At 40.5% G+C, this 24,643-nt stretch overlaps 1 protein-coding gene across 1 annotated transcript in view; it reads right to left on the bottom strand.

Moving 5' to 3' along the window:
- ANXA6 (annexin A6) overlaps positions 1-24,643 on the bottom strand; it is an 84,057-nt gene that overhangs the window by 10,263 nt on the left and 49,151 nt on the right. Inside the window, exons 15-23 of the mRNA XM_018555595.1 lie at positions 22,474-22,555; positions 19,747-19,841; positions 17,076-17,189; positions 14,967-15,057; positions 9,683-9,762; positions 9,166-9,219; positions 5,642-5,659; positions 2,326-2,419; positions 327-422 (exon numbers count right to left, since the gene is read on the bottom strand). Of these exons, the coding sequence (XP_018411097.1) occupies positions 327-422; positions 2,326-2,419; positions 5,642-5,659; positions 9,166-9,219; positions 9,683-9,762; positions 14,967-15,057; positions 17,076-17,189; positions 19,747-19,841; positions 22,474-22,555 (724 nt within the window). The remainder of the gene's footprint in view (positions 1-326; positions 423-2,325; positions 2,420-5,641; positions 5,660-9,165; positions 9,220-9,682; positions 9,763-14,966; positions 15,058-17,075; positions 17,190-19,746; positions 19,842-22,473; positions 22,556-24,643) is intronic.

Below are 24,643 nucleotides of genomic sequence, written 5' to 3'. Positions count from 1 at the left end.
GAAGACATTCTTTTCTTGATAAGATAATAACAACTTAAGCCTAAAGCTATTTATACCACAAATATCACTTCAAAAGGAAATTCAGTAACTTACATCTTGTAAAATGTTTCTGTACACCTGACATAATGCTTAAAAAGGAACCCCATTAAACCATTAGATTCACTAATTGTTTTATAAGGGAAGCTATAATGGTTTGGATTATTAAAAAAAAGTTTATAGTAAAAAAAAGGCAAAACTTAAGTTGAAGCTGGCATAACATGGGGAGCAAGAAGACTTCACTGACTGGAATTATTTTCCACAAAACTGTTCGGCAAGCCTATACTCACCGATAGCTACAAAGGCATCTTTAACATCCCCTGACATTTCTTTCTTAATGGTATTCTCAATATCATGGTTGGTCTGCTTGATAAACTCCTGGAAAACTGTAGAAAAAAAAGACAGACAGAGGATTAACACAATGCTGAAACACTACGAGCAGAGACTAAGTCCCTGTTCACACCTAGGCGTTTTGAGGCTCAAAGGTGAGCGCGACAAAACAAACACAAGAAATCCCATTCATTTCTATGGCCCCTGTTCACACCTGAGAGTTTTGTCGCAAGCTGTAAAATGCCAAATGCTGGAAAATGTACATGGGGTTTTTTGAACTTTAGGCGGATATTTTTAAAAAATGCAGCTGTGCATCCCTTCAAAAATAATGAAATGTATTTGACATACAACTAGATAAGTACCTGAATTTGTTTTATCAGCCTCTTGTTATTCCTTGCACAGCATTCATACTGAGACAGGGAGGGGCAGCACTAGAGCCAATCCAGGCCCTGCTACATGTACATGTGCTGACAAGGAACTTGCTGACAGGAGGAGAGAGTGGCCACCTACCTGGCTGTGCTGTCTGGCACAGGTGTATGAATTACAAAAGTGGATGTACAGAATTCCAAATTCTTGGCAGATAAGACAGTTCATACAGATACAATCCAACTGTTCATTTAGGGCCTGTTTCCACTTGTGCATTGCGAGAACGCAAATCGTTCACATCTGTGCGCCATGGTGCATTACAACGTTGGGGTGCTATGAATAGCTATGCGACACACTGCACAACACATGTTTCACAGTGCTTTTACAGTGTGTTACAGCAACACACAGGTGTGAACTGGCCCTTAGCTCTTTGCTTGGGGTTCAGCTTTATGATGACAGTGCAAACTCAACAAGAATCTCTGGATCCAGCTTGCAGCATTAGACAAGAAGCTGGGGCAATGTTTACCTCTTCTGAGGTGTGGGTAGCTGCGAGTACACAGGATGGTCATAAAACAGGTTTCCATGGAAGAAGCATCACCGGATCCTGAATCTGCCACTTCCTGCAAGACCAAGCATCAAAGGATAGAAAGAGACACACAAATGGGAGGGTCAGTAAATGGCAAACGTTATATTAGCAAATATATTGTAAACATTTTGTTTACATCAAGGACAAAGGTGACACAGATATGGTCACATAAATGTGTACTGTACAGGTGAACGTAACTTCATAATACAGTGACCATTCATTGTTGTAGAGATGAGTATAAAACAATAAGAGAGATTGCTGAGGGTTAGGTAAAGGATAACTATGCTAAAATAGGATTTTGTTCTTACTGTAAAATGCTTTTCTCAGTGTAATTTGAAGGACACAGCTCTAAAGAATTATGAGTAGCAGGGTATGTACATGGGGTTTTTTGAACTTTAGGCGGATATTTTTAAAAAATGCAGCTGTGCATCCCTTCAAAAATAATGAAATGTATTTGACATACAACTAGATAAGTACCTGAATTTGTTTTATCAGCCTCTTGTTATTCCTTGCACAGCATTCATACTGAGACAGGGAGGGGCAGCACTAGAGCCAATCCAGGCCCTGCTACATGTACATGTGCTGACAAGGAACTTGCTGACAGGAGGAGAGAGTGGCCACCTACCTGGCTGTGCTGTCTGGCACAGGTGTATGAATTACAAAAGTGGATGTACAGAATTCCAAATTCTTGGCAGATAAGACAGTTCATACAGATACAATCCAACTGTTCATTTAGGGCCTGTTTCCACTTGTGCATTGCGAGAACGCAAATCGTTCACATCTGTGCGCCATGGTGCATTACAACGTTGGGGTGCTATGAATAGCTATGCGACACACTGCACAACACATGTTTCACAGTGCTTTTACAGTGTGTTACAGCAACACACAGGTGTGAACTGGCCCTTAGCTCTTTGCTTGGGGTTCAGCTTTATGATGACAGTGCAAACTCAACAAGAATCTCTGGATCCAGCTTGCAGCATTAGACAAGAAGCTGGGGCAATGTTTACCTCTTCTGAGGTGTGGGTAGCTGCGAGTACACAGGATGGTCATAAAACAGGTTTCCATGGAAGAAGCATCACCGGATCCTGAATCTGCCACTTCCTGCAAGACCAAGCATCAAAGGATAGAAAGAGACACACAAATGGGAGGGTCAGTAAATGGCAAACGTTATATTAGCAAATATATTGTAAACATTTTGTTTACATCAAGGACAAAGGTGACACAGATATGGTCACATAAATGTGTACTGTACAGGTGAACGTAACTTCATAATACAGTGACCATTCATTGTTGTAGAGATGAGTATAAAACAATAAGAGAGATTGCTGAGGGTTAGGTAAAGGATAACTATGCTAAAATAGGATTTTGTTCTTACTGTAAAATGCTTTTCTCAGTGTAATTTGAAGGACACAGCTCTAAAGAATTATGAGTAGCAGGGTAATGCTGCTGCCTTCTGGAGAAATGGACACTAGGCAAAAAATTAAAAGGCTGCCACTTTGTATGGAAGATTGGCAGGTTTAAGATGTTGATGTTACCTAAATTGCTTTATCTGTTTCGTGCCTTGCATATTCCCATTACTACCTCCTAACTTGGTACTTTAAAAAGCATGTTCCTTAAATTTATTTGGCAGAACAAGAGAGCCAGATGTTCCTATTCCCAATTGAGTAAGAATAAAGGTGCTGGGGGCATGGGCCTGGTGGATCTGCAAACTATTACTTCGCTGTTATATTAGACCAGCTTGTTATATTAGACCAGCTTAAGTATTGGTTTAGACCCGCTTCTACTGTTTTGTGGTGCGATATTGAACAAAGTCTTATCCCCGGCCGATCAAAGCCCAGTTATTTGTTGCCTTCTCTCTGAAGTAATTATTCTAATGATGGGATTTCTCCAGCTGTGAGAGCAACACTAATGGCGTGGAAACACGTGTGCAATTTTACAATTAAAACATCTAAGCAAAGTTGGAATAACAAAGTGAGAAACTCCTCTGTCTTTCAACACCTGGGTTTCAGCAGTTAGGCCACTAAAGCCAGCGACTGAGGAGCAGGGTGGAAAATTGTTCCTTGAGGTAAAAGATCTGGCCGATCTGGAATAAGCCAGGGATCGTCTGCCAACAGATGAACCAGATCGGCATACCACACCCTACGTGTGGAGTGACAAGAAAAACAACACCACCTTTGTGTTTTATCCTGCAAAGCAGAAGAGCTAACAGCGACAGTGTGAGGAAAGGCATACATCAGGGTGTACTGCGGCGCTACCAAGGCATCCACCACTGGATTCCTTGCTCTGGATACAAATCTGTCCACTTTCTTGTCATGGCAAGAGCCTAGAAGATGCAAATCTGTTTGGATCCAAATCCAATTTAAAAAAAAATAGTGTGAAAAGTCAAAAACAGTGTTAACAAAATACAAACTATAGTCCACAGAATTAGTTAAAAGGAGAAAGTGTCCCAGCCCCCTACATGGAGAAAAATATGGTTAGAGTACTCACAACCTCCACGGTACTGGTTCCAACATAAAAGGAATCCCCAGACATAAATGACCTGACCTCAAAAATGGTAGCTGAAATATCTCATCAGATAGGAACACAGGACCACTGCACATGCAGTAACTACGCTCTTTAAATGAAGAGATGACCACAGGAACGCAGGACGAATCATCAGTACTGAGACTAGAAGCAATCTGCTTCCTGACAGCTAGAGAAACTTCCAGGATTTAACTTATCCGGTATGATTTTGTTAGTTTTGTCGGCTAGCTAGATTAACTTCCATAATTTAATATTATCTGGAATGAACCAACAACTCTTGATAGTAGAATCTCACCAAAGAAACAAAACAAAGCCAAAATAAAAAAAGCAGAAAAGAAGGAGACATCCATTCTCATGAAGACACTAAGCAAAACTGGCAGGTGGGAGGGGTTATGATCTTAAAGTGGCATGCTGTGAAATGTTTTGCCTTGTGTCCATTTCTCCTGAAGGCAGAAGCATAACTCTACATCTCAGAATTCTTCAGTTGTGTCCCTCAATGGACAATGGAGACAGTTATCCTTTAAAACCAACTTGTTGCTTTGCTGTGTATCGACAAAGCTCAGGTTTGCTTTAAAGCCAACCTACTGGGGAAAAATATGAACACTGTCTTTACAGCTCTCTCCAAACAAATCCTAGTTGCCTAGCTGTCATGTTGATGCATTGACTTCAATACTTTCTGAGTCCCTGACCCCATATATATAGAGAGACAGATTTCAATATTTCATCCAATTTCCTTTGCTACATGTTTGTTTTCCAGAGAGAGGTTATCAAAGGCACATGTGTTTCTTTCTTAAAAGAGGCACCTGAGGCTAGGTTCGCACCTAGGCGATTCAGATGCTGAGCTGTTTCGTGCGGTTGTCGCCGTTTTCGATCGCACAACTGTTGAAAACCGCGCGGTTTTCAATGCATAGAGATGTTTATGGGACCCAAACCGTGTGACAAAAATAGCTCCTGCACCTTTTCGCGGGACAGGCGATTTAGTCCACGTGGCAAACCGCAAAGGTGTGAACAGCCTCTATTGATTTCAACGTGAATCTGTGTTTTGCGCGATAAATTGCCTAGGTGTGCACCGGCCCTTAAAGAGACACTGTCACTTTTCCCATTCAGTGCAATATGGTAATGTCTGCAAACAGGCCCTCCAACCTACTGATGCTCACCTCTCCAGGGATCCCTTCATGCTTACTCTTCTATTATCTGTAAAATTGCCCAGTGCATACAAGTATGGAGGACCATGTAAACTGCACACAAGTGACATTGTTTGAGCCAAATCTCTAGCCCTGAGTGCTGTCACTTGACGGTGTGGGTGATGCCATCACTCCCTTAAGGCTCTGATACCAGTGGAAACTGGGTATTATTGTGCCGACTTCAACAGAGAAAGGAGCAGTGGGAGATTTCTGGAGAGGTGAGTATGAGTGGTTCAGGGGGTCGTTGGGGGACCATTTTAAAGACACTGTCACTTTGCCCTGAACAGGTGTAAAGTGGCAGTGTCTCTTTAATAACATTGCAATTAAAGACTGGCTTTGAGTTGCATTGCAGGAACAAGTGGGTTAAAGTTTGTAGGCCACTGGTGTTCATTGGGTGTATAGTAGGTGTCCAAAAGCATCATAAGCCCTAACTGTTATGCCCCTTACCACCATCTTTTTTTTATATGTATGAAGAGGGATCATCCTTTAATCAATCATCCCAAAAGATCTTTCCCCATTTGCTACATCAACAGGTAGACACACTTCCTTAATTAACATTAATATAAAAAATTGTCATACAAAAGACAGAAAGGAAAGTGATATGATTATTACTCACCAGGACTGAAGCAATAATCTATGGACAAAAGGAAGAAAGAATGAAAATTAAGGCATGCTTAGATGCAGGAAGGAGGTTCCACCTCATGAGCTATAAAAATGGGCAGGTATCGGTAATGAAGAGCACACAATAGAGTCAATGATCCGGCCAGTAAAACACTTTCTGTCTCAAGCTAGCCATACACCTATAGATTATCTGCAGATTTTCTATGGTTAGATGGAAAAAGTGCAACAGATTCCTCCATCTCCGCTAAAATGTGTGGATGGAGGAATCTCCAGGGTAGGGTTGGTGTTGTGGGGGGCTAAGAAATGGGCAACAAGTTCGTTTGCAAATACTATTAATTGTTCGTGGTCAATCCTTATGCTTTACTGGCTAATGAAGTATCTGTGAAGTACAACTTGCTGTATTTCAACTCATGAGCCAAAACTCATATAAATCTAATAGCAAAAAAAAGTAAGATGAATATTCATAAGCAAATATTCAGAAGGATGTAAACAAAACGTAATGACGTAATAATTAATTGATTCTGATATGGTTGATAGATATAAAAAGTGTATTGGGTGGGCTCAAAATGTTGCACTGGCTTTCACAAAAGTGAATCCATAATCCATACTCTAAAAGGAGTTCTTATTTGTATGTGCTAATTATCAAGTGCAATAACCTATAGCAACTAGTCATTCATTTAGCACAGACAGCAGCATACTGATTGCTTACTACTAGTTACTGCATTTAAGGATCAGGATAAGGAAAATAACTATTAGGTGAACTAGAAGGAATCTGTCAGTCTATTCCTCCTCCTGTAATCAACATTAAAAAGTGTTAGGTCCTATTCACAGCACAACACATATCACTGAAGAGCATGTGCTTCTGTGCATTGAAGAGCAGTGCGGTGTCCTGCGTTTAGCAGTCAACTTAAAATGAATGGGCTGTAACACACATACACCTCAATGTATGGGAACATGTGCTATCTAAATTTTTTTTACAGTGCAGCACAATGCAGGAGGCACTGTGTTATACTGTGCTGCAGTGCATTACATTATGAGGGGCATTTTGGATATGTGTTAGAGTCGGGGTCCCAAAGTACCGGCCCACGGACCAATTGTGGCCTGTAAACCAGTACTATGTGGTCCGCAGCCAGCTGACAAGTCAGGCACGCGGTCACGGACTGGGTACCTGACTTGCGTGAACAGCTACACAGTCTGCATCACTGTCAGATGCAGACCACATAGCTGATGCTGGCTGTGCGCTAAGTTCTTTTTCCAGTTGCTTGAGCTCTGGCCGAAAGGATGGATTATTAAGGTCTGCACCAGACCTTACTAATCACCAGGGAATGATGTGACTCCTCGCCTCCTCCCTGCAAAAACGTAAGCAGGTGAGGGGGCTCTTTGTTCTATTTTTGTGTGTGTGGGGGGAGCATATTATTTTTTGTGGTGGGGGGCGGGGAACAGGGGGAACATATTATTTTATGTGTGGGGACACACACACACACATATTCACACCTGTATTTTTAGGTGCGATTAGGGATTCTTGCATCAGGAACTTGCTTTCTCCTGCAGCAGGAATCCCCAATGTGGCATTTACATGCAGCAGCTGTCACCAATTCAAGTTAATGATCTGGTGACAGCCACTGTATGTAAAAGACTGCACACCGCAAGTAATGGTATGTGATATGATTACATAACATGCGGTGTACAGGCGTTTACATCAGGTGACATCAGGTTTACATTAGGTGTCAAAACGCCTGCACACCGCATATTATGGTATGTGATATAATTACATGTGGTTAGGAATCAATCATTATCCCTGAATGCAGGATCGATGCATCCAGGGAGAATGATTCCTAACTTCATGTAACCTTATCACATACCATTACATGCGGTGTGCATCCATTTACATACAGTGGCTGTCACGGGATCATTAACTTGAATGACAGCTGCCGCATGTAAACGCCGCATTAGGGATTCCTGCTGCAGGAAAACGCAAGTTCCTGATGCATGAATCCCTAATCACACCTAAACATACAAGTGTGAATGGGGCCTCATTGTGTGTATATTAGTGTTTCCTGACGCCAATCCATGGCAGCGTACAATGAGCCATACCCCTGTATGCTGCCATGTATTGGCGTCAGGAAAGGAAAATTACCGATAGGTAAGTATACAATTTTCCTGACGCCAATCCATGGCAGCATACACGGGTATGGCTCATTGTATGGTGCCATGTATTGGCGTCAGGAAAGGAAAATTACCGATAGGTAAGTATACAATTTTCCATTGTGTGTGTGTATTTCTGGTTGTGGGGGGTTGTGCATATTTCTGTTTGTGTGTATTTCTATGTGTGTGTGTGTGTGTGTATCTCTGTGTGTGTGTGTGTGTGAAGCATGAAATTTGACAAGCGGCTCTCATGGGAGAAAAAAAATTGTCCAGTGGCCCTCGAGTGAATTGAGTTTGCCACCCCTGTGTTAAGAGTGTCGCACATTACCCAAAGCTATAGGTGTGACTGGGCCCTTCGTATTCTTGCACCTGACTCAAGTCTGATACAAGGAAAGTTCTACTGTATTTTGAAAAAACTGTTGATATCCCAGCAAACAGTACCACCTAGAGGTCCGGACAAACCTGAATTTCACTGTAACTACTTTATTGTTGTCTACTATATTTCAATAAAGAGGACACATTTCACCCAAATGTTTTTTTTTTACAGTGCATACAATACGTAAAATGTTAGGGATTATATGCTTGGGACAAATCTGAAAAGGGTACATCATTGCTTCTGTCCAGTTGAGTATGAAAAATATTAATTAAGCTTATCAGCAGTCTGTAGGGTTGGGTACCCAGGCTGGGCCCTGCCCATCCTTCCTTTTCCCTTTACTCTTTTCCCTTACGTCTGTCCCTTTCTCACTTGCTCTGCTGCTATTGTGCTCATTTTTCACCTTTTTCCACTTCTTCCCCTGCAGTTTCTAGACTGTTATGGATCAAGATTCTTCTATTCACACCACTTGGCCTGCTTTGCCATACTACAATGTGGTTGTGCCAATTGGGACTCATTTGTGTCTCGCTGCCTTCAGCCATATGTGTTCCTGAATAGTTGTGTGAGCCAAGCGTAGCCCTCCTTGCGTTCTTGTTTTAGCAATCCAATGTACTTGTCAGACATTGTGATCTATGGTTTGCCTTCCTCTCTCGTCTGTTTCAATGCTATTCCCAAAAAACCTTCCATTGTACAGTGGTGGTCTGGGGCAGTGATGGGGGTACGCTCCTTTTCTAATAATTATGTGTTTTTGTTCATGTTGGATATCTACATTACTTCCAATGTCCATGTCATTTATTGATATTTTTGTTTTTTGAATCAATTCATTAATTAAGCTTATTTTGTGTTTCTTTTCTCTTCAGTGGTAATACTGTGATCTTGCGTTATTCTTTTGTATAACTTTATTACCAATTATTATTATTACGTAGTATATATATAGCGCCAACAGTTTGCGCAGCACTTTACCAATAAAACATTTGTAAAAGAAAACAGTCTAAACTTACCTTAGCATCATCTACGGCTTTGTCGCAGTCTTCACCCCCTTCATCACGGTTAGCCTAACCAGAGACACAAATGCACATTTTAAACCACAGCCCTAAATACTTACTAGGGTTTATAAAGGGTTCATTGGGCTCAAATACAGCAATCAGTAAAATGCTAGTTTTCATTACTCTCCATGTTGTTAGATTTAAGATCCTTTGTCTGCTTAGAATATAATGGAATTGCACTATGATCATACCTAGTCATCATTATATTATGTTGGGCTGTACAGTGCCCTATGTCTGTGTACATTCACAAGCTATTCAAGGAAATTACTAGATTATCCTTTGAACTATATTATTTTACCATTTTTATATTGCTGTGCGTATATATATATCTATAGATACAGTATATATATAGATATATATATAGACCCCCCCATCACACCTATACCCCACTATATATGCCATTTGGTAAAAGATAGACAATCTCCAAAAAATGGTTATCCTGTACTTAGTTAACTGTGAATAAATAACCAACCGAAGCCAATGACACCAGGATCCTCTTGAAGTGTCCAGATGTGTCTGAGCTTATAGCATCTTCCAGTGACTGGTGGTAAGCTGCAGATAAAATATAAAAAAATAAGTTTGTTGGAAATTCTATAATCACTGGACTGTAAAATACCCAACTAAAAACTATGCACACAGTATGTGCACAAAATATTTTATACCAAGATAGTTTATACCAAGGCCCCGTCATCAAATGCCCATGTGAAAGAAATCCTTGAGTGTTTTGTACATTATTCTGTTAAATGAGTCTAGGAATCAGCTAAAGAGACCATAAACAAGATACAAATACAATGGAGGATATTTTCAATGAAACTCCTTTTATGAATCAGGCTTCTATTATGTACAGATGTAAACTTAGTCAATTTATTAGACAGGTCTGCTGAGCCTGACACCGGAGAATTCCTGAAAGTGATTCAAAATTATGGTTTATAGACAGTGTGTCCAGTGTGTTAAAGACAGCAGGGGAAGAAGGGACTTCTCCTACATACAGCACAAACTCACGTTATGCCTTCTTGATATCTTTTGAATTTTGTTGTAACAGCTCTATTGCTTGGTTACCTTGTCAGCTTTTGATTATATTGCCTTTGTTTACCTTTAATTGGGAACTTAACAGTGATAAACCTGTTTAACATTTAAGGCTGCACTCCAGGCAAACAGCTAAATGCACAGATGAAATTCATATATGGCTGCTGTTTTACCTGCTGAAGGATATGATTTTCTATCCATCCACCTAATATTTACACCGCTCTGCCACACAGTGCTTCCCTGTCTGGCAGGGCATAAGACCTGATCATTCTTTGTTGCAGTTAAAGGAGAACTATGGGGTTAGGGCTTTTCCCCATAGTTCTCCTAAGGGTAACGGGAGGACACAAAATAGCGTCCTCCCGTCACCCTAAGATCAGTATACCGTGAGCTGTAGCTTGCGGTATACTGAGACGCCGCAGCTGAAACGGATCCCGACAATTATGTCGGGACCCGCCCAGCTGCGTGAGTGACAGCTGGCTCTGCCTATCTAGAGGCAGACCTAGCTGTACCCGCCCCCTCCCCCGTCCGTTCCGCCAGTCAGCGATATACGATCAGACAGGGGAGGGGGGAATCCAGTCACTCCCAGGCTTCCTCCTGACATACCTGCACCCAATTTTATCTTCTGCCCCATGTGCTCCAAGATGGAGGCTCTGATAGTTTAGAGTTAGGACCGCACTATAAGAGGTGCCTTGGCGCGGCTGTGCGTCTTTCACATTTTCTGCAGAAGACGTGTATTCAAACCTCTGTTTCTAACCTTAGTGTGAGACAAGTTTTTTTTACATGCTAGCTTGTGAGTGTGCCAGGAAAACTTTTTGCTATTTTACTGTTTAAAGCCCATTCCGTGTGCACCTTACTGTAAAGCTGGTGACGAATTGATGAGTGCGTTTGTCATCTGTTTTGCTTTCCAGTCACTCCCCTGTCACGTCGCTCTGCTGTGACAGGATCGAGAAGTGAGCGAGCGCCGGTATGTGTTCGCTCACTTCCCGATCTACTGAGCCGACCTGTGACAGTTTCATTGTCACAGGTTGGCTAGAACTATGAGGATGAGTGAAAATCACTCACCTCATAGTTCTCCTTTAAGTAACACTAACAGGTCTTGTCCCTCCTCATGCCTGTGACTGGACAGTGAAAGGTAAAGCAACAGACTGAGGAACCATCAATCTTCTGTCTCCTCTCATCAGCATGTCTCTTGTTAGAAAATTATCACTGCATATGTGCATGAGATTCGGGGGGGTCTGGACACCTACTGCGGCATTCCTATGCACCCTGTTGCATTTTTTAGATATTTTTTTATGTTTATTAATGCAACAGGAGATGTAGAATATGCAAAGATGGCAAAAACACCTAAAACTAGGTGAAGGAGAATTATGGCAGGGAGTTTTCACTATTGGAGTATCCAAAACACATAAGAACTCTACCAGGGTTCATTTAAAGCTGAACTACACGGAAACTGCTAAATACACAGTAAAATACACATATGGGAATTGTTCTGCATGCCAAATGATTTGTATTTTTGTCCACCCAGTCCTGAGATTTAGAGGCAAGGAATTGAGATTATGCCTGATCCCCTGGAGGGTAGCTGATCTACAAAGGCCTTCCACAGAGCACAGCCAGGTGGAAGATGTTGGAAATGCAACAGCATATACTTATGTATTGTAATGCATATTTTGAGTTGTAGATGGCGCTGTAGTGCAATGTTAGTCTCTATGTGCTTGCTTATTTATGATACACAGGAAGTTCTTTTTTCTCTCTCTCTGTTTTCTGCACAAAGCTGTATACATATGTGTAATGTTTTACTAAGCAAGTAGAACTTAACTTAGCATTCCTCAAGATCTCAGGGCTTGAGCTAAACACATAACCAACAGGTGATAACCCTTTCTCTATCACAGTTTAAGAGTGAAGGAATACAGGGGTGCCATTTCTCCCCCTCAGCCTGCTGACTGGACAGTGAGACAGTAGCAGGTAACTGATCTGCTCTCTCTTCCTATCATCATATTTCTTTTGCATGCATCATGTACATTTGTATCCAGCACAATGGACTGGCTCCCTCCCTCTCCCAGCCTACATGAGGTACATATGCTGGTTGCATTCTAACAATGATGATGTATTAATGAACACATGGTTCACAGGCTTGTTCACAATAGCCAGACGTGATGGGAGCACCACTGCTGGGATACAAAGGGAGGAACAGTGCTGATAAGCTGATCCTATTTTTGTGTTAGAACTTTATTGAAAAGTCACAGTAATACTTCATTAGGTTCTATCAGCCACAGCGCGGTGCAATGCTTTTGCACTGTGCCGTACAACATTGTGCCGAAAAAAAAGAACTGCATGCCATACTTTTTCTGGGCACACCACCGCAGCGCAGTGGCATGAACTGGGCTGATTATAAAAAAGGCAATTTGCATTCATCTTTGTGTTGGGACTGGGCTGGAAAAGGCTGCAAGCACAGCCCCAATGCTCCTGGCGTGACCAAGCCCTAAAGCTTTAAAAGTCTCGGTTTTGGCTGGAGTAAACCTTTAATAAAACAAGCTGCAAGTCAATTAGTTTTAATCACATTATGCACATGGCCTTTGCCCTGTGCCTGCTGCATTCTAAAGGTGCCCATACACTGCACGATTCTCGTACGAGAATCGCGGGAAATCCCGCGATCGTACGAGAATCGTGCAGTGTATGGAAGGCGTGCGACCGTTTCTACTGTACGGTCGCACGTCTTCCGTCGAACCAGCAGGCTAGAAAACCCGCCGGGAATCGTACGATTCTCGGCGAGTTAGTGCCCTGCTTGTTCGACAACTGACGAACGGGCCGTTTGCCGTCCTCGCAAGCCCGCCCCTCATTGTAGTCATCGCAAGCCCGCCCCTCAAGGGGCAAGTACGATCTGTCTGTCCAAGATGGGCAGATCGTACAATTTTTTAAGTACTTTACAACCATCGCAAGACTAAGGTCTTGCGATGGTTGTACAGTGTATGGCCACCTTACAGCTGCCCATATACCTTACAAATATCGGACGATTTTTGTTTGCGATTGCGTTTTCGTACGATATTTGCAAGGTTGATGGGCAGTGTACAACCGATCGACTTTTGACTTTCCCGCAGCCTAGAAAACGTCTGGCGAACCGTACGAAATTCGCAAGGTTGGTGGAGTTTTCATACGTCAAAAATCGCATGATTAACACTGCTCATGAGCAAACAAAAATTCTTGCCGTCAATTAGCAAAATTCGGCCAGGTGATTTTGGAAACGACCGCTAATTGAACTGTGCGATGGTCGGTGCCTGATTGGGCCGCCGAACGAAAATCGTACGATGGCTCGATCATCGGATTAAAATATTAGTCTGATGATTGCAAGGTGTATGGGCACTTTAACCTGGCGTGTGTCAAAGTCTTTGCAGGAAAAGTGTCCTCCAGTCATGGTCATTATTTCATAGCATCCTGAGGTTTCCAATGGCATTGCTGATAGGTATACACAGCATTCCTTATTTCCAGTTTTTACTGGACTTTATTATCATCTGTGAAAATGTTTCACAAGAAAACCTGACCTTGGATATACTTATTTATAACACCTTGCACTTTCTTTAAAGCAGAAGGAATAATATGTACAGTAATCTCAGATAAGTTCAATACATACAACACTTTGAATACACAAATAGAAGCAGAATTTCCCACTGCCTTAAAATATTTTGGTGTAAACATTGACAAATACTTTCTCTGCATCACGCTAAATCAGGACATACAGTTCAAGATGGTCATACACAGGCCAGCCGCTTTGCTTAATCCTTGTAAACATTTCAATCCTTGAAATCTACTGTATGCCTTGTTTAGACTATGAATGAAGCATTGTTTGGGCCGAAAATCCATTTTTGTGGCTTTGATGGCTTAAAGCTGATGTTTACTCTGCTTATATTTTGCCACTCCTGCTTTCTCCTTTTTCCTTATCAGCATGCTAATGAAATGTTTGAATAAAACCTGTTTTCATCACATACCTTAATGTATACCCAGTAACATCATCACTGAGTCTCTGTGCTTCGCTATACAATACAGGCAGACCGTGGTTGGTGGTAGGGCCTGGCAGGGTGCTGTACACAGCTTTCTAAAAAATGCCTTGATGGGTGGATCCAAGGCAGGCGCCATTTACATGCAGACTGCTCTAGGTAATGGCTACATGTCATGCTAAGCCTTCCTGACTGAAAGAACTGAAATCCAATATATGAAACAGGTGGGCCAGGGAGAGTAAAGGTGCCCATACTGCTTACAATTTATCTGCAGATTTTCTGTGGACAGATGGAAAAAGTGCAACAGATTGGCCCAGGCGGAGATTACTCCATCCACACAGTTAAGTGTAGATGGAAGAATCTGTAACACCTTTTCCATCTGACCATAGAAAATCTGCAGCTAAATTGTAAGGTGTGTGGGCAGCTTAAGGGTGGGGAGGAAAGCGCTAGATGATACTGGATATCCTCCACCCAGGTAATGAGAAACCTGTAGTGAATAGTAGAATCAGGGTGTGCAATTTCAGTACAAGTGAGGGCCCTGTACAAATGTGCAAGACTGGAGGTAAGGCTGGAGATGAACAGATCTTATCTATTTGTTTAACCTTGATGAAGTAATGCCAAAATGAAAGTTACAGATAAATGATGGAAGAATTATGGAAGGCACAAACAGTGTTTAAAGTGTCATCTTCACCCGTCTCTCATCCATCTTATGAATAATTGAATCTGTTTTTGTTGGCTCACCTTCTTGATAAGCTTGATTAATAGCTTGGATCTCCTGGTTGTTTCTTGTGGCTAAGATTTCAATTAAGACTTTCTCATCTGTGCCGGCCCCCTGCAGATAAATGAACTTGTTATATTCGAATCTATTGACATTTGTCCACTAAAAAACACAAACAAATGATGGCGTAGCTGAAGCATTTAGAGAAAACTTTGTCATGAGCCTTTTATGAACAAGTCCCCCACTGTAGGAATATATTTCCGTATACACCAGCAATATAATTCAAGCATTTGCAGACAGTCACCTGACAATCTCCCAATGCCTGACATGTGAGTAACCATACTATTGGACCATGTGAGGTTGTCTAGGGATTGGATTGGCTGGAAATTCACAAAGATATTTTGTCATCTACTGTTTACCTACTATAGGCAGTAATGAGCATTTTTGTGATATTACCTGCAGGGTGTGTATGCATGTTGGGTGAGAAGAGTCAAACTAGAAGACCTAATTTTTCAAAACCTCAGATGCCTTTAAGGACTCCACTTAAAGTGCATAATAATAATAAGTGCAAATTAAGAATGAAAAAGAAAATACATTATAGGTAATAATCTAAGCCTCACCTCCACGGCTGTAAGGGACAGAAAGGGTTCATTTCTGCTCCTAAATGGGTGTGATAGTCAGGGCCATCTTTAATACTGATTAGATCCTGGGCAAATATTTTCTTGGGCCCCCCGCCCCATACCTGCCCCTCTCCCGCCATTCACCTTCACTCTCCAAAAGAGCAGATAGGGGGAGACGTCATAGGGGCATATCACCTTGTATGCGACATCACGCAGTCCCGTTAAGCTGCATACAGCAGTGGCGGAGCAACATTATGCAATGCGGATCGCATAGTAAACAGAATGGTGACGCGTGTGTATCTTTTGCGGGCTCCAAGGGCAGCTGCTTTGGGCCCCACAACAATGTCTGTGCCCAGGGCAGCCACCCCTTTTGCCCTGCGTTTAAGACGGCCCTGGTGATAGTACACAGTGGATGGAGCCAGGAGGAGGCTTCAGAGAGGAGTCCAGTGTTTGGACTGTTGCAGGGTTGTTTAATGTTCTGTAAAAGAGAGTAAGTGCAGGCCCAGATAGCCTTGTCTGCATAAGGAGTGCAGGAACACCCCAGGAGACAAGCATACAAAAACATGTCTAAGCAAATGCAGACCAAAAGATTTTACCTACAAAATATGCTTTGGTGACAACTATTTCCAGTATCTGTGGACTGCCTGTACCATTCCTGATGTCTGAGCTATGCTGACAAAATTTATGGAATGTGTCATATACTGTGGAGCAGTTCAGAACCCTTTTCATGTTTGCAGATACTATGGTGGGAATTTATCAAAACTGGAGCAGACAAAATCTGGAGCAGCTGTGCATGGCAACCAATCAGCTTCTCTCTTCAGTTTGTTCGGTTAGGATTTGAAATTGAAAGTGAGAAGCTGATTGGTTGCCATGCACAGCTGCTCCAGATTATGTCTGCTCCAGTTTTGATAAATTCCCCTCTGTGTATTGAGAGTGTCTGAGCGACTGGATACCACTATAGCTGGTTGCTTTTTATTTTTTGTTTGCATATGCTGTGCCATATTGTTCCTGTGAAGAGGCTAGCAGGAGTAGAATATACCACCATGCTACACATTGTCATATTTTGAGAGGTGAAATGGTTCCCTTCAAAGAACCTGAATGGGCTTGAATGTGGGCACATGGCACACGACAACCTATTGGTCATGGTGCTACTCTTATAACTCTTCCAACCCGTAGACCTCCCCCAACAAGGTCCCATGAGGTAATCATCCTCGTGTCAAGTAATGGAAGTCTAGGCTCTGGTACATATTGTCTTGTTAAGATTTATCTATTACTTTCTGCAATGTGTGTGTGTGTGTGTGTGTGTGTGTGCAGTGGAGGGGAGGGGGGATTAAGAGGGCTCCTTTTTGAAGCACTAGTATGTTCAATGGTCTATCTCTCTCACATTCAGATACATCCCTACTGTCTGATCCTTACACCCTCACTGCAGACCCATGGTATATTATAATGTAGTAAATCTGTAATGGGAAACAATTATTCAATGCTTCCAGCAAAGTAAAGTATTATATTTACCGCTATGGCTTTATTTAACTGCTTAGCGTCAAAGTCTGCAGGTGTCATCATGAGTCCCAGGATAAATTTGGACAAGATTCCAGAGAGCTCTGACTTCAGATCTGCCATAAGGTCCTACAAAAGATACAAATACTTTGTCATGTTAGTGAAATAGTATGCAGGTGTACTGATGCATAGAGGGCAAGCCGGGCACTTATACAAGAGAAATGAGATAATTCTCAATTTGCAAATGCTAGTTGCCTTGTTGTCAGGTCGATCCTTCTGTTTCAATACTTTGTCATTAACCCCCAACAAGTATGCTGATAAGGCCTCCAGACTTTACTCTGAGACTTCCCTGATATGTTCACCTGTTCCAGGTCATTTATTCAGAAAGCACTATAGATAGTGGATTTGTATGACAGACTGGCAATTGGCATTTTTAAAACAAGTTTAGCTAATGGCAGCTCCCATATTTCTCTTCGGAAGGATTTAATTTAAGCACCCATTCACTCTGGTCTTATGAGTTGGTGATGTGCTACTGAACACACGTTCATTTGCGGTACTTTGAGCATTTTGAGTAGAGCCTGCCAATGAACCGCAATGTATATTTTAACAAACATGCACTATTTGTATTAACACAGCACACCACAATGCGCAGGTTGTTTATATCTGTGCACTGTGGTGTACTGAAATGCAACTGTGTTGCGATGTGGTGCCTGGGTGCAAGAAGTGACATTCAAAGGCAGTGGCACCCCAACACACCACTTTTAGCTTTGCCTGTTAACATAGTGTGAATGGGCCCTTAAATGAGAAGTATTGGGAGAGAAAAATGTACTCTTCCCAATACTTTTAGCCAATGTGTGACACTGCAGCTGTCACATGTTGGCTCTATAGATCGGGAACTGAGCAATCACAAACCACTGATCACTCAGTTCATGGTCTTCTCCATGCAGAGTGTGGCGACTGTCAGTCAGTGCTCCCTGCAGGGATTCCCCCTCCTCTCTATTTCTCCAGTGTTCATTGAAGGGACAAACAGGGAAGGGGGCGGGCACAGCTGGCTCTGGCTCTAGAGAGCAGAGCCAGCTGTCAATCAGACAGCAGGGTGGATCCCAACAATATTGTTGGGACTTTCCTGTCTGCAGCGCATCTCTGCGCTGTCAGCATATATAGCAGGTAGTAGCCCGCTATATACTGAGTTTGGGTCACAGGAGCAGATTCGTAAATGTAGAGAACTAAAGTCCAAAACATGTTTGGCTATGGTTTTCTTGTAAATATATGCAATACAAGTGTCAATTTAAAGATGGTTAAAGGCCCCAACACACCTATGCATTTTATTGCACACATTTTCATGAACCTCAATGCAAGGACACAAGTTAGCCATGGTTTTACATGGTGCTAGTTCACATCTGTGCAATGCATTGCTGTTCACTGCCATTTTTTTTTAATGAATCGGTGTGCATTATAGGGACTAGTGTTGTGCAGACAAATGCAAGATTGTTGATAACATATAAAAACACATGCTCGGACAAATGTGAACCCAGCCTATATTCACATGTGTCCATTTTCTGTTTCAATATTAATACTTTTTTTTTAAAGGGGATATCACTATAACAAAACAGTACTTTGCAGTTGCTGCAGTATTACATATTCAACTGAGATACATTATGATGTGAGACAAACGACACAAAGACTAATATATGTGGATTCCTTATGACGGATCCGTTAAATAATTCCCGTGTGGGTTAATCCCCGTGTCCTAAATGGATAGCACAAACTTATATATATATAAACTGCTGACAAATAAAAAAACTTCCAAACACAAAACTGTATGAATTTATTAAGTTCAATATAACATGATAGTGTGTGAAAAAAAGTATTTGTGATTCCTTCTATTCATTCCAAATAATCAGTGTTTTTTCTTTATCTACCACCACCGTGTTCGTTTTAAATGTCTGAATGACGATTGTGAGTGCGGATCAGACGTTATAAAACACAAGTTAAGGAGAATATCCACCACCGTGTTCTTTCTCCTTAACTTGTGTTTTATAACGTCTGATCCGCACTCACAATCGTCATTCAGACATTTAAAACACAAGTTAAGGAGAAAGAACACGGTGGTGGATAAAGAAAAAACACTGATTATTTGGAACGAATAGAAGGAATCACAAAGACTTTTTTTTTCACACTCACTATCATGTTATATTGAACTTAATTAATTCATACAGTATTGTGTTTGGAAGTTTTTTTATTTATCAGCAGTTTTTATATATGTTTGTGTTATCCATTTAGGATACGGGGATTATTTACCGGATCATAGGAGTCCGTCACAAGGGATCCACATATATTATAGCGCAGTGTCGTTTATCTCAAATCATCTAAAGTAGTGGTATCACTATTTTATTGACACAGCAGCTTTCAATGCTTTTCACATCAACATAGCGTAGAGTTATATTATCACACAAGATACATTATGGTGTTCAATTGCACACTTGTCCATTTTCATGCAGAAAAACATACATTTTTCTGCATGTAAATGCATTTCAAGTAGAAATCCAATTGCTTCCTGTGTCTGCTATTCATCTATGTACTACAGTTTAGTGTGTTCTGAAAAGACAAATATATTGACCTGTTCACACCTACGCATATGCATTAGTACATGTGATACAACGCCTAAGACAAAGAACAGACTTACACGTCCAAAGTGTGACTTAAAAGCTTTCTTGATCTCTTGCCTCTGGGAATTAGAGCGGTTAGTGAGTATGTCGATGATGGTGCCCTCATCAGTACCTGTAGTAAAAACACCTTTACTTGACATGCAGCTTCTACTTCCTTTCACTTCACTTTTCTTATTTATTACTTTATTTGTCTCAAACTTACATACTGATACCAAATGCAAAAATTACACAAAACCAAGGTAAGCCTGATCATTCAGAGCCCCATAAATCTCCACTATCAAGAACCTGGTAAACTGATATAATACTGCTTATTCGAGGTAACCTTCCCTAAATCCCTATTTTGAGCAGTTCTTTTATTGTAGTCGGTATTATTAAAGTTATTCGATTGCCACCCTTTTTTCGAGGAATAGGTAGAAACACACTCATTTCAAATGTTAAATGTATACTTTTGTCCATATACCCAACCCACTTTTCTATTCCGTTATAGACCATTTGGCAGTTAAATAACATATAATTTAAATTTGGAATATGGGCCCCACACTTCAGGCAACTTCACCCTTCCAATGAGACTATTTAGCTGTAGAAAGAAAGATAATATTAAACGTTTTAGGTATATTTATCTGAGGTCAGCTCTTACAACCATTTCACAGACCTTCTTATAACCTTCCTCTATTAATTCTCCTAGGTTTCTCACCTTGTGAAAAGTATTCCTCCACTTTGCATTATATAAATCTTTTTCTTTTTATGGTTAAAGATGGTTATTAAATCCCTCATGAACTGGGAAGTTTTCCAGAAAACTTAGCTTAGCTTTCCCTGGCTATTTAAACATTTCACTTTGATTGTTTTTATAACATCAACTACTTGCCTATAGGAGAGGTTTAGACTATTAATGATACCAAGGTTTTCTCCAAGTATTTTAAATGGAATACAATTTACTTTTTAACCCAGGAACTTTGACAATGAGGAATAATCCTGTTTACCCCATTCCCTCTAATAGACAAATAATATGAATTGAGAAACTAATGTTCCTGGTATTCCAAATCAGATTCCAGGTGTCTCTAAAAAGGGTGCTCCACTTATTATCCTAGGGCATTCATTTTTCTTTGCATGTAAATACATTATAATAAAACCTCCTTGGTTAATTGAGGTTGCAGATTCAATTCAATTAAGTTGTCATTTTTTTGAAAGCCAAGCAAAAGCAATTCCTACCAAGGCACTGGTATTATAGCATGTGATATTTAGGAGTCCCAACCTAATCCACTTAGATGTTGGCATTAAACCATTAATTCTGCTCTTTTTCTCTCCAGAGGAAACATCTAATTCCCTTTTTCAGTCTTAACATATACAGGTGAAACTTGAATAATTAGAATATCGTGCAAAGTTCATTTATTTCACTAAGGCAACTTAAAAGGTAAAACTAATATATGAGATAGACTCATTACATGCAAAGCAAGATAATTCAAGCCGTGATTTGTCATAATTGTGATGATTATGGCTTACAGCTCATGAAAACCCCAAGTTCCACAACCTCAAAAAAGTAGATTATTACATTCAAATAATAAAACAAGGATTGTACATAGAACAATATCGGACCTCTGAAAAGTACAAGCATGCATATGTACTCAGTACTTGGTTTGGGGCCCTTTTGCAGCACTTACTGCAATTACTTTTGCACGATATTCTAATTATTCGAGTTTCACCTGTACTCTGCATTAATCAAAATGAGTAAAGACTGCAAAAAATACATCAATCTTTGTAAAATATTAGATTTTATTACATTCCTTGCCCACTGAAAGATAGCGGTAACCCTACCCATTCCTTCAATAATTTAAGCACAGCGTCTATAGTTGGGAAGTAATTAAGACCATATATCTTTACCCAGCTATTAGCAAAGTATAATCCCAGATAATGAAATATATGTATTGACTCCCTTCCAGAAGGAATATACCCGCTGCATATATTATATATTACTTAATATGCCCATATATATATGAAAACATAGATATTCTGACTTGTCTGCATTAATCCTTCATCCTGCAAAGGATCCAAATCTTTGAATTAAATCTAAAATCTTAGGTAAATACAAACTTGGTTCAGAGATGTAGTAAAACCACAGTATTTTCATCAAAATAAATTGGTGATGAAAGTGGCCATCCCTGTCTAACCCCTCAAGATCTTAATTGTTTTAGACATAGATCCATTATCAACCTTGCATTGGAAGTCTGATAGAGGGTCTTAATCAAATGCTCTGGAGTCCTGTCTCCATTTATTGGTAAAATGCAATCAGCACAACAGCCAACAGTCACATTGCTAGGACTTCTAACAAGTTTCATCTAAAATGCCTTAATCATAGCTATTACTTTTGAATTTGCATTAACCTGTTAATGATTATTGGAGATTTTAGTGATTGTTTCTAGATTTACTTCAAACACGAGTGGCTAATGCCTGAGGTTGCCAGGAGCTAATGTCAATAATAAAAAGCCTGTCCTCCCTCCGATACCTGTACACATGCTTCCTATATTCAAGAGGTTGATGCCAGGTGAAATTGAGGTACTTGTACAGCTTGCATTTAAAAAAATACGGTATATTCATGAATACAGAGCTACATTTATTTCTATCTTTTATATCTGCCTAAAGTTCAGCTTTAATTACTTATCTGAAATTTTCACATGCAACATGTTTCACATGAAATATTCACATTAGTCGTTATCACAGTGGATACATAAGCTTGTGGGCATTCTTACCAAAGCCTTTCATCGCTTTCCTCAAAGCCTTGCCATCACCATCGGCATTAAAGTCAGCAGCAGGAAATACGGTACCTTTCAACTGAAGGAGAAATTATAGACATCAACTTACACACCTACTAACATTGGGTTTCAGAGCTTATTATTCTCTGTAACTCTGTGTTATATTGTTTTGTTATGGAAAGTTACAACCATGCATTCATTAAAATGCTCTGTTATTAGTTTTCTGCTCAGGTTCTATTTACACCTCTGCATTTTACGTGCACTGGAAAAAGTTCTGTTTGTAGCATGTTTAGTCGGATTTTCAGCAAAATGCTCATCATATAGGGATGAAGAGGACTGGGCTGGATGGCCAGGATTGGGCTGAGGGGGTGGGGGGACCTGCTTTGGGTACTATGCTGTGAGGAGCCACAGCCTTTACTGACTCCACACCCCCACATTTTGGTATCTCTGCCTTGGGTGCCGAGGGACCTTGTCTCACCACTGAAGGTACCACATGTAAAACACACCTGAAATGCATAAGGTGCCTACAACACACTGTTGCACAACAGAATGTATAGGTGTTAATACGGCCTAGCTGTATTGAAGATCCTTGATGGACATCTGATGGATATCCAACAGTTATTTGGGCATTAGCAGTGCACAACTGTCATGACAAGTCACAATAGCTCACTCTGGTGTCATAATCAATTAGTTGTGTAATAATAGCTCACTGGGGTGGCATGATAGTTCGGCCTGGTGTCCTATTAGCTCAACTTGTGACTTAATTACATACTCTGGTGTCAGAAAAGCTATATAATTTAGCTTCATGTAAAAATAACTTATCCTGGTATCATAATAACACAGCCTGGTGTAATAATTACTAAGCCTATTGTTGCATTAGCCCACTCTCGTGTCATAATAACTCACTTTGGTATCATAATTAGCTTGGAGTTGTTTTAGCTTACTCTGGTGTAATTATAATTTACCATGGGGTCATAATAATTTAACCTGGTGTTATAATGACTTATCCTTGTGTTGAAATAGCTCACCCTGGTGGCATAATAATTGACCCTGGTGTCACAATAGTTTACCTTACCCTGGTATCATATTAGCTTACCCTCGATTCATAACAGCTCATCATGGTTTCATAATAGTTTATTGTGACATTATACCAACCTACACTTTCTTTATACTCAATGATCATATAGCAGCATCATAAAGGATTAACTTTGCTTCAAAATAACTAACCATGACTTCAAAAAAATTCACTTAGGCTCCATACAGCTTATCCTATTAAACTAATAACTTGCCCCAACTCCATAGTTGCCTTCCAAAAACTAACCAAGCTCCTTTGTTTCAACTAAAGAAATGTTTCAGATCATGAGCCATAATGCCATAATTCCTTGTTTACATGGATGCTAAAAGGGGCAGTTTCAGTACCCACCAAGTGCCCACAACAAAAGGGTAGGAAAGGCCATACTGAGCTGAATGGCTCAGTTAAACTTTACTGTTGGTCATGTGTAGCAGGAAGCGGGTAATGAAGAAACCCTTCATCATAGTGTGCCTTCGATGTATTCTTGTATTATTATAAAGTGATGCTTTGAGACGGGAATAGTGAAGTAAAAAACAACAAGAGACAGAGTACACACAGAAGTAATGGCCACTTGGGGCATCAATTACAGTAGCTAAATACCTTTTTCTAGTTATCATAAACACATTATTTACTTCATCTAATGAAGCAAGTCAATTTGATTTGTCTCCTTTGGGAAATGTCAGGCAGCCATTCTAGTGTAACAAGATTTTCTTAATTGAAAATTGCACTTTTCTGTTCTTGATTTACAGCTCTGGCACAAAATAATAATTCCCTGGCTTCATAGGAAATATTCACGTACAGTAATAAAAGTCGGCAAACCTTTATTTGTATTTGTTTGATAGCCAATTACCGAAGCTCTGTCCGGGTTTCAATGGGAATCATTTACATAAATCCTTTTCAAAATAGAAGCATCTTGTGAGTATTGCTTTTATTAGTGGGAACTGTCATTCTTAAACTTTGCTTTTATTAGATTGTCACATTGTGATTTTCAAATGTGAATTGTAAATAAAAACTAGGTATTTACCTTCAATCTTATAGTATATCTAAAGAATGTAGGGGGGGTTGGAACTTCTGTAAAGTTTTTTTGCTGGGTGT

This window comes from Nanorana parkeri, unplaced genomic scaffold (assembly GCF_000935625.1).
Source record: "Nanorana parkeri isolate BGI_ZX_2015 unplaced genomic scaffold, ASM93562v1 scaffold203, whole genome shotgun sequence".
NCBI lineage: Eukaryota > Metazoa > Chordata > Amphibia > Anura > Dicroglossidae > Nanorana > Nanorana parkeri.
This window is presented reverse-complemented; position numbering and strand designations above follow the sequence as displayed.